General features: G+C 46.9%; 1 protein-coding gene across 2 annotated transcripts in view; it reads left to right on the forward strand.

Annotated features, from left to right (window-relative positions):
* The window catches only part of LOC139553807 (prepronociceptin-like), a 46,613-nt gene that overhangs the window by 16,759 nt on the left and 7,117 nt on the right, over positions 1-22,737 (forward strand). The window contains exons 2-3 of one of the 2 annotated variants that reach the window (XM_071366497.1): positions 3,986-4,110; positions 8,927-9,091. In XM_071366497.1, coding sequence (XP_071222598.1) covers positions 8,966-9,091 — 126 coding nt within the window. In that variant the 5' untranslated portion in view covers positions 3,986-4,110; positions 8,927-8,965. The remainder of the gene's footprint in view (positions 1-3,985; positions 4,111-8,926; positions 9,092-22,737) is intronic. The other variant, XM_071366498.1, reaches the window with a different exon arrangement.

The following is a 22,737-nucleotide window of genomic DNA, read 5'->3' on the forward strand; positions in this document are numbered from 1 at the left end:
ACAATCACCTGACCTCAACCAACTGAGATGGTTTGGGTTGAGTTGGACCGCAGAGTGAAGGAAAACCAGCCAACAAGTTCTCAGCATATGTGGGAACTCCTTCAAGACTGTTGGAAAAGCGTTCCTCGTGAAGCTGGTTGAGAGAATGCCAAGACTGTGCAAAGCTGTCATCAAGGCAATGGGTGGCTACTTTGAAGAATATAAAATATAACATATATTTTGATTTATTTAACACTTTTTTGGTTACTACATGATTCAATATGTATTATTTCATAGTTTTGATGTCTTCACTAGTTAAAATAAAGAAAAACCCTTGAATGAGTAGGTGTGTTCAATCTTTTGACTGGTACTGTATATGGTGTGTGTATATATAGGTTAGTGAGTGTGTATATGGTGTGTATATATAGTCTAGTGAGTGTGTAGATGGTGTGTATATATAGTCTAGTGAGTGTGCGTAGGGTCAGTGCAAGATAGAGTCAGTGCAGATAGTTTGGGTACCATAAATTGACTATTTAGCAGCCTGGCTATTTAGCAGTCTTATGGATTGACCCAATTACTGTGTTTAATTAAGTGACTTCCTCAGTAATAAGCCAGTTAATTAAACGATTACAGCTGGGTTATCGGGAGAGGGGGACCTGGAGAGGAGGACGCGGAGAGGAGGACCTGGAGAGGAGGAAGCGGAGAGGGGGATGTGGAGAGGGGGATGTGGAGAGGGGATGTGGAGAGGGGATGTGGAGAGGGGGACCTGGAAAGGAGGACGCGGAGAGGAGGACCTGGAGAGGAGGACCTGGAGAGGAGGACGCGGAGAGGGGGATGTGGAGAGGGCGATGTGGAGAGGGGATGTGGAGAGGGGATGTGGAGAGGAGGACCTGGTGAGGGGGAGGTGGAGAGGAGGACCTGGTGAGGGGGAGGTGGAGAGGGGGATGTGGAGAGGAGGACCTGGAGAGGGGGATGTGGAGAGGAGGACCTGGTGAGGGGGAGGTGGAGAGGACCTGGTGAGGGGGAGGTGGAGAGGACCTGGTGAGGGGGAGGTGGAGAGGACCTGGTGAGGGGGAGGTGGAGAGGAGGACCTGGTGAGGGGGATGTGGAGAGGAGGACCTGGAGAGGGGGACATGGAGAGGGGGACATGGAGAGGGGGACATGGAGAGGGGGACGTGAATAGGAGGACCTGGAGAGGAGGACCTGGAGAGGGGGACGTGAATAGGAGGACCTGGAGAGGGGGACCTGAAGAGGGGGACCTGGAGAGGGGCTGGAGGTGTGAAGGATAGAATGAGAGCTCCAGGACAAACTCTCCAGACACTGGGGAAAGAATAGACAATACAGTATTGTGCCTGGCAATATGCTGTCTGACTATGGATGTCTAAGTAAAAAAACATCCAAAATAATGTCTCTATCTCAAAGATGTTGAATGGTATGCTGCTATGCACCAACATTGGCAAACCGCAAATCCCTCCTTCACTCTCTCTCTCTGGCTCTAGTATACCAACTTTAATTCCATTTCAGTTCTAGCTATGTGATTATGCTGTATGTTCTGATCTTGAACGTTCACCATGTTAGACACACAATGCTTTTCCACAGAAGAATGTTCCGGACAAAGAATTTGAATTAGAATCCATTCTGATTCTGTGGTTCCGGTGACGTCATCAGTCTTCTATTTCTCTGTTGTTCTCTTAACACTTTTCTCATTACCGCAGTGTCCTCATCAAGGCTAGGAAATGTAAAACAAATTACTAATCTCGAGGAAAGTGTTAAATCCGGATTATTTACGCATGGATGTTTTTTTGTTGTCTGTCTAGGCCTCTCCCTCTACTTTAAAGGCTAATAAGTGCAATGATAACACAATACGCTGGACTAAAGGGCAAGTCATTCCAGTTTTTCTTTTATCATAGTTTTCCTATGCTTATAGAGGGCTTTTCTGACAGTTAGCTACAATATCTGCAATTCCTCTAAATATTTGTCCTTATTCATGTGTATATAGTCTAGTGAGTGTGTATATGGTGTGTATATATAGTCTAGTGAGTGTGTATATGGTGTGTATATATAGTCTAGTGAGTGTGTATATGGTGTGTATATATATAGTCTAGTGAGTGTGTATATGGTGTGTATATATATAGTCTAGTGAGTGTGTATATGGTGTGTATATATAGTCTAGTGAGTGTGTAGATGGTGTGTATATATAGTCTAGTGAGTGTGTATATGGTGTGTATATATAGTCTAGTGAGTGTGTATATGGTGTGTATATATAGTCTAGTGAGTGTGTATATGGTGTGTATATATATAGTCTAGTGAGTGTGTATATGGTGTGTATATATAGTCTAGTGAGTGTGTAGATGGTGTGTATATATAGTCTAGTGAGTGTGTATATGGTGTGTATATATAGTCTAGTGCGTGTGTATATGGTGTGTATATATAGCCTAGTGAGTGTGTATATGGTGTGTATATATAGTCTAGTGAGTGTGTATATGGTGTGTATATATAGTCTAGTGAGTGTGTATATGGTGTGTATATATAGTCTAGTGAGTGTGTATATGGTGTGTATATATAGTCTAGTGAGTGTGTAGATGGTGTGTGTATATATAGTCTAGTGAGTGTGTAGATGGTGTGTATATATAGTCTAGTGAGTGTGTAGATGGTGTGTGTATATATAGTCTAGTGAGTGTGCGTAGGGTCAGTGCAAGATAGAGTCAGTGCAGATACTTTGGGTACCATAAATTGACTATTTAGCAGTCTGGCTATTTAGCAGTCTTATGGATTGACCCAATTATCCATGACTTTGGAGTGCATTTTCACACTTGGCCACAACCACACCCTGTTCTGATGTCATAATACATTCTTAGAAACTGGGTAGTTTGGGTCCTGGATGCTGATTGGCTGAAAGCTGTGGTATATCAGACAATATACCAGCGGTATGACACAAAATGACTTATTTATTGTTCTAATTATGTTGGTAACCAGTTTATAATAGCAATAAGGCACCTCAAGGATTTGTGGTATATGGCCAATATACCAAGGTCAAGGGCTGTATCTAGGCACTCTGTGCTGCGTTATGCATAAGAACAGCCTTTAGCCGTGGTATATTGGCCATATTGGCCTTCCTGATGATGCCTTCCTATCGATAGTGACATCGTCAGTCATTCTAAATGTCTGTTTCCCGGGGGAAAACCCCTTGTCCCACCATACCATCTCTCACACACACACACACACACACACACACACACACACACACACACACACACACACACACACACACACACACACACACACACACACACACACACACACACACACACACACACACACACACACACACACACACACACACACACACACACACACACACACACACACACACACACACACACGCTAGGGTGCTCAATGGAGTTTGAGAACCCAATGGTGCTTTCAGCACACGGCTCATTTGTCAATCCTATAAGTGGCTCAGACCCAATGGTATTTAACACTGGTACTGGTACTGGCATGGCTGCTTTTGTCTAGTAATGAACTATCATCGAGGGAGTCTCCCTATTTCTTATCAGTAATGTATCTGGATGAGCTACCCTTGCAACGAGCATACAATAAACAGTTTTAGTGACTAGGTAAGAGCACTTGTTGCCCGAGTGAAGAGTGAAATCTCCAAACCCCTAAAATTGGATGATTTTGTGCCTCTAGGTTATTTCAGACTGTAGATTGAGGACATGTTTCATGTAAAATGGGTTTGTTTTCTATGACTGTGTTTTGTATCTCTGTTGTGCTTTTCGTATTGTATTGATGTGTATATTTTATAGTTACAGAGCTCACCTGGAAAAGAGACCCTGGTAAGACATGACTCCCTGTCAAAATAAAGGTTGAATAAATCAATGAAAGATTACAGTGTTAACTCCTTGGGTATCTCATATCTCATTTCAATCCCATGTCCCCTTTTCTCACATCCAGACCTTGAGTCTAGAAGTACTAGTGATTTTCAGCCTTTCTTTCCTTTTTCCAGTGCCTTCACTAGCGCCTTCGAGCCAGATAATCACGGACTGACTCCGACTGGAGACACCAGTTTAGTGGACTTTCTGGTCAACCAGTGACATCAATCAAGAATTTATTACCTACCAGGTAGAAAAGGTAACCAGCAGGGCACTCCAGACCTCCAGGCTGGGTTTTGATTACACCTGCCATATACAGTCCATATACTGTATGGTCCTTTGTCTATCAAACAGTCCATATACTGTATGGTCCTTTGTCTATCAAGCAGTCCATATACTGTATGGTCCTTTGTCTATCAAGCAGTCCATATACTGTATGGTCCTTGCTCTATCAAACAGTCCATATACTGTATGGTCCTTGGTCTATCAAACTGTCCATATACTGTACGGTCCTTGGTCTATCAAACAGTCCATATACTGTAGTTACTCTATAAAACATCCACAGAGAACATCATGCTTCAGCCACAATCTTATTACCTTCCCTTCAACTTGTCTATGTCTAGCCACGAGCCACAGGCCAAGCTAAAAATCACTAAGGTGGTTTTAAGAGCACACCATCGCCACCCCCTCCTTTGTCCGCCCTGCCAGATCCCTGCGTATAGTATTCTTAATTCACTCCCGTACTTTATAATCACTTGCCACTCTCAGACTTTCTTTAGCTGTTCTAGGGTTGGAGAGAACTGCTATGGATTGTTAATGAAATGCAGGCACTGTCTTGTACTGCACTCAATGGAATGACGTAGAGTGACAACAATGGACAACACACTATACTTTTTCTTTGCAGCACTATTTCCCCTTGGCGTCGCAGGTGAATGGTCTGTGCTTCCTGGATACGTTATGTTCTTTTCTGTGTATATATCCAGGTCTCATACAGAAGAGACTATTGATTTGTTGTACACTTTTAGGTTATATGAAAAATGCATGGGAACGTTTGTGATGCTGCATTGAGGCCTCCATTTCCCATTGGCACACTAAACCCAATAAAGTTCTTGAAAAGCTAAAAACACAGGGGAGAGACTACTGTCAAGATAACTACTTTTCCCTTTCATTATCTGGGTTCATTTACACATGATATTCTACAATCACACTCATCCTTTAAGCTACCCAGGAAAGGGCTGAAAATAGCCCATATTAATATATGTATCCTTATAAATAAGGTTCATGAAATCAATAACTTACTAACATAAGATAACATTCATATATTGGCCATTTCTGAGAATCACTTAGATAATTCATTTGATGATACAGCAGTAGCAATACAAGGATATAACATCTATAGAGACAGGAATGCTTATGGAGGAGGTGTTGCTCTATATATTCAGATCCATATCCCTGTAACGCTTAGAGAAGCTCTTATGTCAAGTGTTATTGAAGTGTTGTGGTTACAGGTTCACTTGGCACATCTAAAGCCTTTTCTTTTGGGGTGTTGCTATAGGCCACCAAGTGCTAACAGTCAGTATCTAAATAATATGTGTGAAATGCTTGATAGTGTATGTGATGTAAACAGAGAGGTCTACTTTCTTGGGGACTTGAATATTGACTGGTTTTCATCAAGCTGTCTGCTCAAGAGGAAGCTTCTCACTGTAACCAGTGCCTGTAATCTGGTTCAGGTTATTCATCAACCTACCAGGGTGTTTGCAAACACTACAGGAACAAGGTCATCCACATGTTTCGATCACATTTTTTCTAATACTGTAGACCTTTGTTCTTAAGCTGTATCTGTACCCATTGGATGCAGTGATCACAATATAGTGGCTATATCCAGGAAAGCCAAAGTTCCAACAGCTGGGCCTTAAATAGTGTATAAGAGATCATACAAAAGATTTTTCTGGGACTCTTACGTGGATGATGTTACAAATATTTGTTGGTCTGATGTGATTAATGAGGAGCATCCAGACACTGCACTTGATTAATTTATGAAATTGCTTCTTCCAATTATTGATGAACATGCGTCTGTTAAGAAACTGACTGTTAGAACTGTTGAGGCTCCATGGATTGATGAGGAATTGAACAACTGTATGGTTAAAAGAGACGGGGCAAAAGGAGTGGCTAATAAGTCTGACACATCTGACTGGCTTACTTACTGCAAATTGAGAAATATGTGACTAAACTCAACAAAAATAAGAATAAACTGTATTATGAAGCCAAGATCAATGATATAAAGAACGATGGAAAAAAACTTTGGAGTGCTTTAAATGAAATTATGGGCAGAAAGACAAATTCAACTCCATCTTTCATCGAATCAGATGGCTTATTCATCACAAAACCATTTGATGTTGCCAATTATTTTAATGATTATTTCATTGGCAAGGTGGGCAAACTTAGGCAGGAAATGCCCACGACAAACAGTGAGCAATTCTATTCATGCAAAAAAAACAAATAATGAAAGAAAAATATTGCAAGTTTGAATTTTGTAAAGTTAGTGTTGGAGAGATGGGGAAATTATTGTTAACGATCAATAATGACAAACCTCCTGGCATTGACAACTTAGATGGAAAGCTACTGAGGATGGTAGCTGACTCTATAGCCACTCCTATCTGTCATATTTTTAATCTGAGCCTAGAGGAAAGTCTTTGTCCTCAGGCATGGAGGGAAGGCAAAGTAATTTCGCTACCCAAGAGTGGTAAAGCGGCCTTTACTGGTTCTGACAGCAGACCTATAAGCTTGCTGCCAGCTCTTAGCAAACTGTTGGAAAAAGTTGTGTTTGACCAAATACAATGCTATTTCTCTGTAAACAAATGAACAATATACTTTCAGCATGCTTATAGAGAAGGGCACTCAACATGTACTGCACTGACACAAATGACTGATGATTGGTTGAAAGAAATTGATAAGAAGATTGTGGGAGCTGTACTGTTAGATTTCAGTGCAACCTTTGATATTATTGACCATAACCTGTTGTTGAAAAAACTTATGTGTTATGGCTTTTCAACCTCTGTCATATTGTGGATTCAGAGCTATCTATCTAATTTAACTCAGAGGGTTTTCTTTAATGGAAGCTTCTCTAATGTCAAACATGTAAAGTGTGGTGTACAGCAGGGCAGCTCTCTAGGCCCTCTACTCTTTTCTATTTTCACCAATGACCTGCTCCAGGCATTAAACAAAGCATGTGTGTTCATGTATGCTGATGATTCAACCATATACACATCAGCAACCACAGCTAATGAAGTCACTGAAACCCTTAACAAAGAGTTGCAGTCTGGTTCTGAACATCTCTAAAACTAAGAGCATTGTATTTGGTACAAATCATTCCTTAAATTCTAGATAATGAATGGTGTGGCTGGAACAAGTTGAGGAGACTAAATTACTTGCCGTTATTTTAGATTGTAAACTGTCATGGTTAAAACATATAGATTCAATGGTTGTAAAGATGGGGAGAGGTCTGGCCGTAATAAAGAGAATCTCTGCTTTTTTGACACCACACTCCAAAAAGCAAGTTCAGCAGGCTCTAGTTTTGTCTAATCTTGATTATTGTCCAGTCGTGTGGTCCAGTGCTACAAGGAAAGACCTAGTTAAGCTGCAGCTGGCCCAGAACAGAGCGACACATTTTGCTCTTAATTGTAATCAGAGGGCTGATATAAATACTATGCCTGCCAGTTTCTCTTGGTTAAGAGTTGAGGAGAGACTGACTGCATCACTTCTTCTTTTTATAAGAAACAATGTGTTGAAAATCCCAAATTGTTTGCTTTGTCAACTTACACAAAGCTCTGACACACACACTTATCCCACCAGCCATGCAACCAAGGGTCTTTTCATAGTCCCCGAATCCAGAACAAATTCAAGAAAGTGTACAGTATTATATAGAGCCCTTACTGCATGGAACTTCCTTCCATCTCATATTACTCAAATAAACAGCAAACCTTTTTCAAAAAACAGATGAAGCAACACCTCACGGCACAACGCCTCTCCCTTATTTGACCTAGATAGTTTGTGTGTATGCATTGATATGTAGGCTACGTGTGCCTTTTTAAAATGTAGTTCTGTCTTTGAGCTGTTCTTGTCTATTGATGTTCTGTATTATGTCATTCTGTATTATGTTTCATGTTCAGTGTGGACCCCAGGAAGAGTAGCTGCTGCTTTTGCAACAGCTTATTGGGATCCTAATAAAATACCAAAAATCCTTATCCAACTGCTGTTTTTCTATGATAAACTAGTTTAAATGAGTTTGGTGCGGCTGGCTTCCGGGTTCGATGTGCATTGTGTCAAGAAGCAGTGCGGCTTGGTTGGGTTGTGTTTCGGAGAATGCATGGCTCTTGACCTTTGCCTCTCCTGAGTCTGTACGGGAGTTGCAGTGATGAGACAAGACAGTAACTACTACCAATTGGATACCACAAAAAAGGGGTAATAAATAAAAATGTTCATGCCAAACATCTAATTATTTATATTGCATAATAGATACACACCAATTAATTGCAAGATTTCATGCTTGTGTGTGTGTACATTATTCCTTGTTCTCTATCTGTTACAAGTGCAACACAGCTTCGGATTCCTCTCTCTATATGTCTCCATATCTCCCATCTCTTCCTGATGACTAATCCAGTAAAACAAAGAATCCCTCGTAAATCACCCCGTTTCTTTTGGCTATTGTGCTCCCTGCAAGAAGGACTAATTCAGACTTCAATTAAGGCGATGATGAGTCTGTTTAATGAGGTACAAACAGCTGTTGTTTTTCTTTCGTCGCTGTTGTCAACACGGGGGGGTTCGGGGGAGGGTTAAACGATACCACACCCAGACAAACAAAGGCATTAGTGTTTTTCACTTATCTTGTCGAGCGGTCCTGTATGTCTGTCTCTCTCTTTCTCTCACTCCCTTTCTCTCCCCTTCTCTCTCTCCCTTTCTCTCTCTCTGTCTTTCCCTCCCCCCTCCTCTATTTCAGTCTGGCTGTTCACAGTAAATTATGACTGAACAGAAGATAGTGAATTGACCTCTGATCTCTCTCCCCTGTCCTGTCCCAGGCTGTCCCTATTGTCTCCATAGTTAGGATACTGAGGACCATGAAGACCCCTCTCTGGTCCCTGCTGCTGCTGTGTCTGTGTGTCCCGGGACACTGTAGTGAATGCCAGGGGGACTGCCTGGCCTGTGGCCGCATCCTGCCGCAGGAGATCAACTTCAACACACTGGTGAGGGTCCATATTAAAGCCCTACTATCACTCCATCCCATTATCTCTATTCCTCTGTCTGTCCCTGCCTACCCCCGCCTCAGCCACATCCTGCCCTACCGAGATCAACTTCAACACACAGCCTCCTGTTGTTAACTCTCTCTCTCTGCCTCTGTCTCTGCCCCAGCCAACAGCCAGTTCTGGCCTATGCACCCCCTATCCCACAGCTTTTATCCCTCAATGTATTTATTCTCCATTCCTTTTCTTATCTCTGCCACAATCAGAACAATAAGAGACTTTGACTCTATTGTGTCAACAGGGCCCTGACTGAATCGCACAGTCCTTAAAAGGTTGTTTGTCTGTGGGGCAATAGAACCATTTCACTCAGGAGATATTGTTTTGGCAGAGATCGAGTAAGTCGCAAAGAGGGTGCACGCCGTCGCCGAAGAGAGAGGGAGCAGAACCCCCCATACAGAAACAGGCATGCATGCACGCACAGACGCATCTACCATAGCCCTTACTCCACGCACCCCTCCACCTCTCCACCTCTCCTTCCTCCTCCACCTCTCCCACCCCCCGTCCTTCTCCCCAACTACCATTCCTTCCACAAACTACCCTTCCTTTCTCAAACTGTCCCCCCCCCTTTCTATCTCCCTCCTTCGTCTCCTATACTGTCGATGATCTCTGACTCATAGTATTATGCCCTCCCAGCCTCCCGGCATCTGGCTTTTAATTTGCGTTGGCTAATTGATTCCTGAGGATAGACGTGAATGTTCTGCCCTCTTTCCAGTTTCTTCATCTCACTGCTTGTGGTTTAGAACACCATCGACCCCCCTCTCTTTGTCTAGTGGCTTCAGTGTATTTTCCTATGTGCTGTGGGGTAAATATGTTCCCTCACTATGATCCAGTAAGTCAACTCTCCTGTTAAAGTCAAGTATCTCCGATTTTGTCCTTGAAGTAAAACAATAGCTTTCTTTGATGAGAAAAACTATGAATGTAATATCAAAACAGTGAATTTTTTTATTTCACCTTTATTTATATATGATATCCAATTCTATAATTCCAGGATCCATCAATCCCTCTCTGTTTCCAATCATACCGGGTAGGGTATATTTGTCTCTTTCTCTCTAGAGAAGTCGTCTCTCTGCAGGGTATATTTGTCTCTTTCTCTCTAGAGAAGTCGTCTCTCTGCAGGGTATATTTGTCTCTTTCTCTCTAGAGAAGTCGTCTCTCTGCAGGGTATATTTGTCTCTTTCTCTCTAGAGAAGTCGTCTCTCTGCAGGGTATATTTGTCTCTTTCTCTCTAGAGAAGTCGTGTCTCTGCAGGGTATATTTGTCTCTTTCTCTCTAGAGAAGTCGTCTCTCTGCAGGGTATATTTGTCTCTTTCTCTAGAGAAGTCGTCTCTCTGCAGGGTATATTTGTCTCTTTCTCTCTAGAGAAGTCGTCTCTCTGCAGGGTATATTTGTCTCTTTCTCTCTAGAGAAGTCGTCTCTCTGCAGGGTATATTTGTCTCTTTCTCTCTAGAGAAGTCGTCTCTCTGCAGGGTATATTTGTCTCTTTCTCTCTAGAGAAGTCGTGTCTCTGCAGGGTATATTTGTCTCTTTCTCTCTAGAGAAGTCGTCTCTCTGCAGGGTATATTTGTCTCTTTCTCTCTAGAGAAGTCGTCTCTCTGCAGGGTATATTTGTCTCTTTCTCTCTAGAGAAGTCGTCTCTCTGCAGGGTATATTTGTCTCTTTCTCTCTAGAGAAGTCGTCTCTCTGCAGGGTATATTTGTCTCTTTCTCTCTAGAGAAGTCGTGTCTCTGCAGGGTATATTTGTCTCTTTCTCTCTAGAGAAGTCGTCTCTCTCCAGGGTATATTTGTCTCTTTCTCTAGAGAAGTCGTCTCTCTGCAGGGTATATTTGTCTCTTTCTCTCTAGAGAAGTCGTGTCTCTGCAGGGTATATTTGTCTCTTTCTCTCTAGAGAAGTCGTCTCTCTACAGGGTAAAGGGAAAGGGAAAGGGAGATACCTAGTCAGTTGTACAACTGAATGCATTCAACTGAAATGTGTCTTCTGCATTTAACCCAGCCCCTCTGAATCAGAGAGGTGGGGGGGGGGCTGCCATAATCGACATTCGGTATACTGTACGCCTCTCGAACTGAAGGAATTCTGAGATTAGGATAATCTGTGTGTGTGTGTGTGTGTGTGTGTGTGTGTGTGTGTGTGTGTGTGTGTGTGTGTGTGTGTGTGTGTGTGTGTGTGTGTGTGTGTGTGTGTGTGTGTGTGTGTGTGTGTGTGTGTGTGTGTGTGTGTGTGTGTGTGTGAGTGTTGATATCAGGTTCAGCTCTGACTTGGGGCATCTCCACTGAGAGACTCCAAGACGAGACTGTGATGCATTTGGAGACGGATTGTAGATACACAAATCACATAGTAATGTTTTGCTTTGTTGGGACTGTGAGCCATATAGAAATCTCTATCTGTGCTGCTCTCTAAGGAATAACTACACTGAGAATACCAAACACTAGGAACACCTTCCTAATATTGAGTTGCAACCCCTTTTGTCCTCAGAACAGCCTGAATTCGTCGGGGCATGGACACTACAAGGTGTCGAAAGCATTCCACTGGGATGTTGGCCCATGTTGACTTCAATGCTTCCCACAGTTGTGCCAAGTTGGCTGGATGTCCTTTGGGTGGTGGACCCTTCTTGATACACACGGGAAACTGTTGAGTGTGAAAAACCCAGCAGCATTGCAGTTCTTGACACAAACCGGTGCACCTGGCACCTACTACCATACCCCGTTCAAAGGCACTAAAATATTTTTGCACATTTACCCTCTGAATGGCACAGACACAATCCATGCTTCAATTGTCTCAAGGCTTAAAAATCCTGATTTAAACTGTCTCCTACCCGTCAAGGGATCATAGCTTTCACCTGGATTCACCTGGTCATTCTATGTCATGGAATGAACAGGTGTCCCTAATGTTTTATACACTCAGACTAAGCGTATATTCACACAAAGACCATACAGACATTATGGACGCCATGTTAATTCAGGGTGAAACATTCTGTAAGACAAAAAAGGAGGACTCTATGTTCTGTCAAGAGAAGTACAGTATGGTCTCTTCATGGGCGTCATATGGCTATCATCATTCTTCACAATGGGACTCCCAGTGTTTGATGGTGTATCATCGTCTATCTCAATTCAATTCATAAAGCCGTTTTAACGTCAGCATTTGACCATGGAAGGTCTAGCACTGTACAACACCTGGACAAAGTGTCCCCTAAGTAAGCATTTTAATGTTAGCCTACACCTTTTTACAAAGCATGTGACAAATATAATGGAATTTGATTTTGATTTGACTGGGGAATTAATAAATAACTAACAAGTCATAATGTTGCTTCACTCTCTCTCTCTCTCTCTCTCTCTCTCTCTCTCTCTCTCTCTCTCCCTCCCTCTCTCGCTCCCTCCCTCTCCCTCTCTCTCCCTTCCTCTCCCTCTCTCTCCCTCCCTCTCCTTCACTCTCCCTCTTCCTTTCTTTCTCTTTCTTTCAAGTTTCAAAGTTTATTCCCCACGTGCACAGTGTCACGACCCGGTGAGAGAAACAGTCACTAATAGTCGGCAGAACCCAGAAGATGAGGCAGACTCAGCAGTACTAGAGATGGTGGTTTAATAAAAGGACAAGATCTTCAGGCAAAGAATACAAATCCACCACGTCCAAAAATAAAGCCAAGAGGCACAAAATGGATATCCTCCAAAATACAAAGAAACTCCACAAAGTGGTAAAAACAGCAGGGAAAAACAAACCTCAAAAGACTACTAAAAAATACACAAGCACTAAACCAGAGAACCTCTGGAAAATCCAATAAGAGAAATATATGTTCACAACAAGGCCGGGGCTGGGTGCTAACATACAAACACTGAGCAAAGAACTGAGGAACACACAGGGTTTAAATACTAACAAGGGAACGACACACAGGTGCAAACAATAATTAGAGCAAGGAAAAAACAAAAGGTACAAAAAAGGTGCAATGGGGACATCTAGTGACCAAAACCTGAACAGTCCTGGCCAAAACCTGACAGAATCCCCCTCCTAGGAACGGCTCCTGACGTTCCTACCAGCCTTCTCAGGGTGGAGGGCCCTGAACTGACGAATGAGGTCAGGGTCCAGTATGTCCTTGGCAGGAACCCAGGAGCGCTCCTCGGGACCGTAGCCTTCCCAGTCCACCAGATACTGCCAGGACCGCTGCACCCGGCGGGAATCCAGTATCCGGTGGACGGTATAAGCCGACTGGCCTCCGATGACACGGGGCGGAGGGGGAGGTCTGCCTGCCGGGATAAGGGGAGAAAAAACAACAGGTTTTAATAAAGAAATGTGAAATGTTGGATTGATCTTAAGGGATCTGGGTAAGTGCAGGCGAAAAGTAACGGGATTGACTCTCCTGGCAATCTTAAAGGGACCGATGAATCTCTGGGACAGCTTACGAGACTCCACCCGTAGCGGTAAGTTCTTTGTTGAGAGCCATACTCTCTGGCCGGGGTACAGGGTAGGACCGGGACGGCGACGTCTGTTGGCTTGTCGCTGGTACTGCTGTGAGGAACGCAGAAGATTAAGACGGGCCTTCTTCCACGTAAGCCGACAGCGTCTGATGAACCTCGAGGCTGAAGGCACTCTGACTTCTGCCTCCTGGTCCGGGAACAATAGAGGAGCATAGCCAAACTGACACTCGTGCGGGGATATACCAGTGGAGGAGGAGCACAAGGTGTTGTGCGCGTACTCGGCCCAAACAATGAAGGATGACCATGTGGACGGGTTGTTGGAAACCATACATCTGAGGGTGGTTTCCAGCTCCTGATTCATCCTCTCGGTTTGGCCGTTGGACTCCGGATGGTACCCTGAAGATAAACTGGCCGTGGCCCCTATGAGTTGGCAGAAGGCCTTCCAAAACCTTGAGGCGAACTGGGGACCTCTGTCGGAAACCATATCTTGCGGAATGCCAAAGACTCGGAACACATGGTTAATCACCAACTCAGCTGTTTCCTTGGCAGAAGGTCATTTGGTCAAGGGAACAAACCTGGCCGCCTTAGAAAACCTGTCGATGATGACTAGGATAGTAGTATTACCATGGGACGGAGGAAGGCCAGTAATAAAGTCCAACGAGATATGGGACCAGGGTCGGTGGGGAATAGATAAAGGGTGAAGGAGTCCTTGAGGGCGGAGGTGAGAAGATTTGCCCTGGCAGCACACGGGACAGGCCTTGACGAAAGTGGCAACGTCTTCTCTTATGGTGGGCCACCAGAACTTACGCTGAATGAACTCCAAGGTGCGACCTACGCCCGGGTGACAGGTGAGGCGAGAGGAGTGCCCCCACAGAGGGACTTGGGATCTTGCTGCCTTGGGAACAAACAACCGATTGGCAGGACCTCCCTTAGGACCCGGTTCGATGGCTTGAGCTTGTCTCACGGTATCCTCAACTTGCCACGAGATTGGAGCCACGATCTTAGCGGCAGGAAGAACAGTCATGTCAGTATCTTCTCGAATGGCAGGAGAGTAGACTCGTGACAAGGCGTCCGGTTTGAGATTCTTCGACCCGGGTCTATAGGTGAGGATAAACTGGAATCGGCTGAAGAAAAGAGACCATCGAGCTTGTCTGGAGTTCAACCGCTTCGCCTGCTGGATATACTCCAGATTTTTGTGGTCCGTAAGCACTTGAAATGGTTGAGAAGCCCCCTCGAGCCAGTGTCTCCATTCCTTCAATGCCATCTTAACCGCTAGGAGTTCACGATCCCCCACATCGTAATTCCTCTCGGCCGGGGTAAGCCGGTGAGAGAAGAAGGCGCAAGGATGAAGCCTCTTGTCTTCCCCCCTCTGAGACAGGACAGCTCCAACACCAACCTCTGATGCGTCTACCTCCACCACAAAAGGTTCATCCGCCGTCGGTAGTGTCAGGATGGGAGCAGAGAGGATGCGCTGCTTGAGTCCTTGGAAGGCCGTCTCAGCTTCTCTTCCCCACAGAAACCTTGTGTTGCCACCCTTGGTTACAGCTGAGAGAGGAGCTGCCACCGAGCTGAAGTTCTTGATGAACTTGCGGTAAAAGTTAGTGAAGCCCAGGAAACGCTGAACCTCCTTAACGGACTTGGGGGTAGGCCAATCCGCTACCGCCCCTACCTTCTTGGGGTCCATCTGGACTCGACCGGGTTCCACTACAAATCCCAGGAATTGTACTCGAGAGGAATGGAATTCACACTTTTCCGGCTTAACGTACAAATGGCTGTCTAGGAGGCGTTTGAGCACTTGTCTGACATGCTTAGTGTGTTCTTGAAGGGAGCTCGAAAAGATGAGGATGTCATCCAAGTAAACAAACACGAAGATGTTAAGCATATCCCTAAGCACATCGTTTATGAGCGCTTGGAACACAGCCGGGGCGTTGGTCAGGCCGAAGGGCATCACCAAGTATTCGTAGTGACCAGTAGGCGTGTTGAAAGCGGTCTTCCACTCGTCACCGGGTTTGATCCGCACAAGATGGTATGCGTTCCGTAGGTCAGGCTTAGTGAAGACCACTGCTTCCTGGAGCAGCTCAAAGGCTGTGGCCATAAGGGGTAGCGGGTAACGGTTACGAACGGTTATGGCATTAAGTCCCCGGTAGTCGATGCAAGGACGTAATCCACCGTCTTTTTTGGCCACAAAGAAAAACCCTGCTCCCGCCGGCGAGGTGGATGGACGCATGAGGCTTGCTGCCAGAGCGTCCTTGATGTAGGTATCCATAGCAGCTCGTTCGGGAGGAGATAGGGAAAAGATCCGACCCCTGGGGGGGTAGGTGCCCGGAAACAGGTCGATGGGGCAATCGTAAGGTCTATGGGGTGGTAGTTTGGTGGCCCTCTGTTTGCTAAATACCGGTTTGAGGTCATGGTAACACTCGGGAACTCGGGACAGGTCGATGGATTCTAGAGACTCGGGAGGGGAACTCGGGGAACTAGGGAAGATACAAGTGGTTGGCACGTAGGACCTCACTGCTTGATAGTGCCCACAGACCAGTCGATGTGAGGGTTATGGCTGTGAAGCCAGGGGTATCCAAGGACGAGAGGGAACTCGGAACACGAGGTCAGATGAAAATTCATCACTTCCTGGTGTTGGGAAACTGAAAGTCGCAAGGGGGTAGTGACACGAGTGACAAGTCCAGATCCCAAAGGACTTCCATCCAACGTAGTAACCCTTATGGGGTCACTAAGAGGTTCAGAGGGAATGCCATTCTCCTTCGCCCAAACACCATCCATGAAGTTACCTGCGGCTCCAGAGTCTACCAAGGCTTGAAGGGGAAGCTCGTGGTTGTCCCAGGAAAGGGTAACTGGAATAAGCAGGCGGGAGTTGGATGGATGGGAGGAGGTTAGGTTTCCCGTTACAGTCCTCCCAGGCCTGCACGGGAGAGTGCGTTTTCCCTGGAGCCCGGGACACGTGGAGAGGAAATGGCCCGGTTTGCCGCAATATAGACAGCATCGCTCCCTTATCCGGCGGTCTCTCTCAGCCTGGGAGATGCGTCCAACCTGCATGGGTTCCGGTGGAGTCAGCGAGGATACAGGTGGAGACTCGGAGCTGGGACCGATAGGAGCTAGGGTGAGAGATCTACGGTTGAGCTCTCTCTCTCTCAGACGCTGGTCTATGCGTGAAGCCAACTTGATCAGGGACTCGAGGTTGTCCGGTGGTTCCCGAGTGGCCAGTTCATCTTGGATGGTGTCGGAAAGACCCTTCAAAAAACACACTGTGAGCGCCTCGTCGTTCCAGCCACTCGCTGCTGCCACCGTGCGGAACTGGATGCCATAGTCCGTCACACTGCGCCGACCTTGGCTGAGAGTCAGGAGCTGTTTGGCTGAGTCAGGACCCCTGGTGGGATCTTGAAACACTCGCTTGAATTCTTCAGCAAAGGTAGAGTAGCTGGCACAGCAGGGACTTTGGGCATCCCACACAGCAGTAGCCCAGGCTAGGGCTTTTTCCGACAGCAGGGTGATGATATATGCTATCTTGGACCGGTCGGTGGGAAACGACGAGGGTTGCAGCTCGAAGGAGAGAGAACATTGGGTGAAAAACCCCTTACAAACACTCGGATCACCTGAGAACCGTTGGGGAGGCGGCAGACGAGGTTCAGCCAGGGGGTTAACTGCCACGGGCACTTGAATCTGATGAACTGGAGCAGAAGCGGTTGCAGGGGAAAGTTGATCAGAAATCTGTTTTATGGATGTCATCATCTCCGACAGAAGTTGAGAATGTCCAGCCAGTAAGGCCTCTTGCTGAACCAGAGCAGCTTCGTGACGTTGGACAGTCCCCTCGTGGTGGGACAGCACGGGAAAAAAGTCCTGGGTACTGGCTGCCTCTGGGTTCATTTTAATGGCTCAGTGTTTCTGTCACGACCCGGTGAGAGAAACAGTCACTAATAGTCGGCAGAACCCAGAAGATGAGGCAGACTCAGCAGTACTAGAGATGGTGGTTTAATAAAAGGACAAGATCTTCAGGCAAAGAATACAAATCCACCACGTCCAAAAATAAAGCCAAGAGGCACAAAATGGATATCCTCCAAAATACAAAGAAACTCCACAAAGTGGTAAAAACAGCAGGGAAAAACAAACCTCAAAAGACTACTCAAAAATACACAAGCACTAAACCAGAGAACCTCTGGAAAATCCAATAAGAGAAATATATGTTCACAACAAGGCCGGGGCTGGGTGCTAACATACAAACACTGAGCAAAGAACTGAGGAACACACAGGGTTTAAATACTAACAAGGGAACGACACACAGGTGCAAACAATAATTAGAGCAAGGAAAAAACAAAAGGTACAAAAAAGGTGCAATGGGGACATCTAGTGACCAAAACCTGAACAGTCCTGGCCAAAACCTGACAGAATCCCCCTCCTAGGAACGGCTCCTGACGTTCCTACCAGCCTTCTCAGGGTGGAGGGCCCTGAACTGACGAATGAGGTCAGGGTCCAGTATGTCCTTGGCAGGAACCCAGGAGCGCTCCTCGGGACCGTAGCCTTCCCAGTCCACCAGATACTGCCAGGACCGCTGCACCCGGCGGGAATCCAGTATCCGGTGGACGGTATAAGCCGACTGGCCTCCGATGACACGGGGCGGAGGGGGAGGTCTGCCTGCCGGGATAAGGGGAGAAAAAACAACAGGTTTTAATAAAGAAATGTGAAATGTTGGATTGATCTTAAGGGATCTGGGTAAGTGCAGGCGAAAAGTAACGGGATTGACTCTCCTGGCAATCTTAAAGGGACCGATGAATCTCTGGGACAGCTTACGAGACTCCACCCGTAGCGGTAAGTTCTTTGTTGAGAGCCATACTCTCTGGCCGGGGTACAGGGTAGGACCGGGACGGCGACGTCTGTTGGCTTGTCGCTGGTACTGCTGTGAGGAACGCAGAAGATTAAGACGGGCCTTCTTCCACGTAAGCCGACAGCGTCTGATGAACCTCGAGGCTGAAGGCACTCTGACTTCTGCCTCCTGGTCCGGGAACAATAGAGGAGCATAGCCAAACTGACACTCGTGCGGGGATATACCAGTGGAGGAGGAGCACAAGGTGTTGTGCGCGTACTCGGCCCAAACAATGAAGGATGACCATGTGGACGGGTTGTTGGAAACCATACATCTGAGGGTGGTTTCCAGCTCCTGATTCATCCTCTCGGTTTGGCCGTTGGACTCCGGATGGTACCCTGAAGATAAACTGGCCGTGGCCCCTATGAGTTGGCAGAAGGCCTTCCAAAACCTTGAGGCGAACTGGGGACCTCTGTCGGAAACCATATCTTGCGGAATGCCAAAGACTCGGAACACATGGTTAATCACCAACTCAGCTGTTTCCTTGGCAGAAGGTCATTTGGTCAAGGGAACAAACCTGGCCGCCTTAGAAAACCTGTCGATGATGACTAGGATAGTAGTATTACCATGGGACGGAGGAAGGCCAGTAATAAAGTCCAACGAGATATGGGACCAGGGTCGGTGGGGAATAGATAAAGGGTGAAGGAGTCCTTGAGGGCGGAGGTGAGAAGATTTGCCCTGGCAGCACACGGGACAGGCCTTGACGAAAGTGGCAACGTCTTCTCTTATGGTGGGCCACCAGAACTTACGCTGAATGAACTCCAAGGTGCGACCTACGCCCGGGTGACAGGTGAGGCGAGAGGAGTGCCCCCACAGAGGGACTTGGGATCTTGCTGCCTTGGGAACAAACAACCGATTGGCAGGACCTCCCTTAGGACCCGGTTCGATGGCTTGAGCTTGTCTCACGGTATCCTCAACTTGCCACGAGATTGGAGCCACGATCTTAGCGGCAGGAAGAACAGTCATGTCAGTATCTTCTCGAATGGCAGGAGAGTAGACTCGTGACAAGGCGTCCGGTTTGAGATTCTTCGACCCGGGTCTATAGGTGAGGATAAACTGGAATCGGCTGAAGAAAAGAGACCATCGAGCTTGTCTGGAGTTCAACCGCTTCGCCTGCTGGATATACTCCAGATTTTTGTGGTCCGTAAGCACTTGAAATGGTTGAGAAGCCCCCTCGAGCCAGTGTCTCCATTCCTTCAATGCCATCTTAACCGCTAGGAGTTCACGATCCCCCACATCGTAATTCCTCTCGGCCGGGGTAAGCCGGTGAGAGAAGAAGGCGCAAGGATGAAGCCTCTTGTCTTCCCCCCTCTGAGACAGGACAGCTCCAACACCAACCTCTGATGCGTCTACCTCCACCACAAAAGGTTCATCCGCCGTCGGTAGTGTCAGGATGGGAGCAGAGAGGATGCGCTGCTTGAGTCCTTGGAAGGCCGTCTCAGCTTCTCTTCCCCACAGAAACCTTGTGTTGCCACCCTTGGTTACAGCTGAGAGAGGAGCTGCCACCGAGCTGAAGTTCTTGATGAACTTGCGGTAAAAGTTAGTGAAGCCCAGGAAACGCTGAACCTCCTTAACGGACTTGGGGGTAGGCCAATCCGCTACCGCCCCTACCTTCTTGGGGTCCATCTGGACTCGACCGGGTTCCACTACAAATCCCAGGAATTGTACTCGAGAGGAATGGAATTCACACTTTTCCGGCTTAACGTACAAATGGCTGTCTAGGAGGCGTTTGAGCACTTGTCTGACATGCTTAGTGTGTTCTTGAAGGGAGCTCGAAAAGATGAGGATGTCATCCAAGTAAACAAACACGAAGATGTTAAGCATATCCCTAAGCACATCGTTTATGAGCGCTTGGAACACAGCCGGGGCGTTGGTCAGGCCGAAGGGCATCACCAAGTATTCGTAGTGACCAGTAGGCGTGTTGAAAGCGGTCTTCCACTCGTCACCGGGTTTGATCCGCACAAGATGGTATGCGTTCCGTAGGTCAGGCTTAGTGAAGACCACTGCTTCCTGGAGCAGCTCAAAGGCTGTGGCCATAAGGGGTAGCGGGTAACGGTTACGAACGGTTATGGCATTAAGTCCCCGGTAGTCGATGCAAGGACGTAATCCACCGTCTTTTTTGGCCACAAAGAAAAACCCTGCTCCCGCCGGCGAGGTGGATGGACGCATGAGGCTTGCTGCCAGAGCGTCCTTGATGTAGGTATCCATAGCAGCTCGTTCGGGAGGAGATAGGGAAAAGATCCGACCCCTGGGGGGGTAGGTGCCCGGAAACAGGTCGATGGGGCAATCGTAAGGTCTATGGGGTGGTAGTTTGGTGGCCCTCTGTTTGCTAAATACCGGTTTGAGGTCATGGTAACACTCGGGAACTCGGGACAGGTCGATGGATTCTAGAGACTCGGGAGGGGAACTCGGGGAACTAGGGAAGATACAAGTGGTTGGCACGTAGGACCTCACTGCTTGATAGTGCCCACAGACCAGTCGATGTGAGGGTTATGGCTGTGAAGCCAGGGGTATCCAAGGACGAGAGGGAACTCGGAACACGAGGTCAGATGAAAATTCATCACTTCCTGGTGTTGGGAAACTGAAAGTCGCAAGGGGGTAGTGACACGAGTGACAAGTCCAGATCCCAAAGGACTTCCATCCAACGTAGTAACCCTTATGGGGTCACTAAGAGGTTCAGAGGGAATGCCATTCTCCTTCGCCCAAACACCATCCATGAAGTTACCTGCGGCTCCAGAGTCTACCAAGGCTTGAAGGGGAAGCTCGTGGTTGTCCCAGGAAAGGGTAACTGGAATAAGCAGGCGGGAGTTGGATGGATGGGAGGAGGTTAGGTTTCCCGTTACAGTCCTCCCAGGCCTGCACGGGAGAGTGCGTTTTCCCTGGAGCCCGGGACACGTGGAGAGGAAATGGCCCGGTTTGCCGCAATATAGACAGCATCGCTCCCTTATCCGGCGGTCTCTCTCAGCCTGGGAGATGCGTCCAACCTGCATGGGTTCCGGTGGAGTCAGCGAGGATACAGGTGGAGACTCGGAGCTGGGACCGATAGGAGCTAGGGTGAGAGATCTACGGTTGAGCTCTCTCTCTCTCAGACGCTGGTCTATGCGTGAAGCCAACTTGATCAGGGACTCGAGGTTGTCCGGTGGTTCCCGAGTGGCCAGTTCATCTTGGATGGTGTCGGAAAGACCCTTCAAAAAACACACTGTGAGCGCCTCGTCGTTCCAGCCACTCGCTGCTGCCACCGTGCGGAACTGGATGCCATAGTCCGTCACACTGCGCCGACCTTGGCTGAGAGTCAGGAGCTGTTTGGCTGAGTCAGGACCCCTGGTGGGATCTTGAAACACTCGCTTGAATTCTTCAGCAAAGGTAGAGTAGCTGGCACAGCAGGGACTTTGGGCATCCCACACAGCAGTAGCCCAGGCTAGGGCTTTTTCCGACAGCAGGGTGATGATATATGCTATCTTGGACCGGTCGGTGGGAAACGACGAGGGTTGCAGCTCGAAGGAGAGAGAACATTGGGTGAAAAACCCCTTACAAACACTCGGATCACCTGAGAACCGTTGGGGAGGCGGCAGACGAGGTTCAGCCAGGGGGTTAACTGCCACGGGCACTTGAATCTGATGAACTGGAGCAGAAGCGGTTGCAGGGGAAAGTTGATCAGAAATCTGTTTTATGGATGTCATCATCTCCGACAGAAGTTGAGAATGTCCAGCCAGTAAGGCCTCTTGCTGAACCAGAGCAGCTTCGTGACGTTGGACAGTCCCCTCGTGGTGGGACAGCACGGGAAAAAAGTCCTGGGTACTGGCTGCCTCTGGGTTCATTTTAATGGCTCAGTGTTTCTGTCACGACCCGGTGAGAGAAACAGTCACTAATAGTCGGCAGAACCCAGAAGATGAGGCAGACTCAGCAGTACTAGAGATGGTGGTTTAATAAAAGGACAAGATCTTCAGGCAAAGAATACAAATCCACCACGTCCAAAAATAAAGCCAAGAGGCACAAAATGGATATCCTCCAAAATACAAAGAAACTCCACAAAGTGGTAAAAACAGCAGGGAAAAACAAACCTCAAAAGACTACTCAAAAATACACAAGCACTAAACCAGAGAACCTCTGGAAAATCCAATAAGAGAAATATATGTTCACAACAAGGCTGGGGCTGGGTGCTAACATACAAACACTGAGCAAAGAACTGAGGAACACACAGGGTTTAAATACTAACAAGGGAACGACACACAGGTGCAAACAATAATTAGAGCAAGGAAAAAACAAAAGGTACAAAAAAGGTGCAATGGGGACATCTAGTGACCAAAACCTGAACAGT

This window comes from Salvelinus alpinus, chromosome 25, assembly GCF_045679555.1.
Source record: "Salvelinus alpinus chromosome 25, SLU_Salpinus.1, whole genome shotgun sequence".
NCBI lineage: Eukaryota > Metazoa > Chordata > Actinopteri > Salmoniformes > Salmonidae > Salvelinus > Salvelinus alpinus.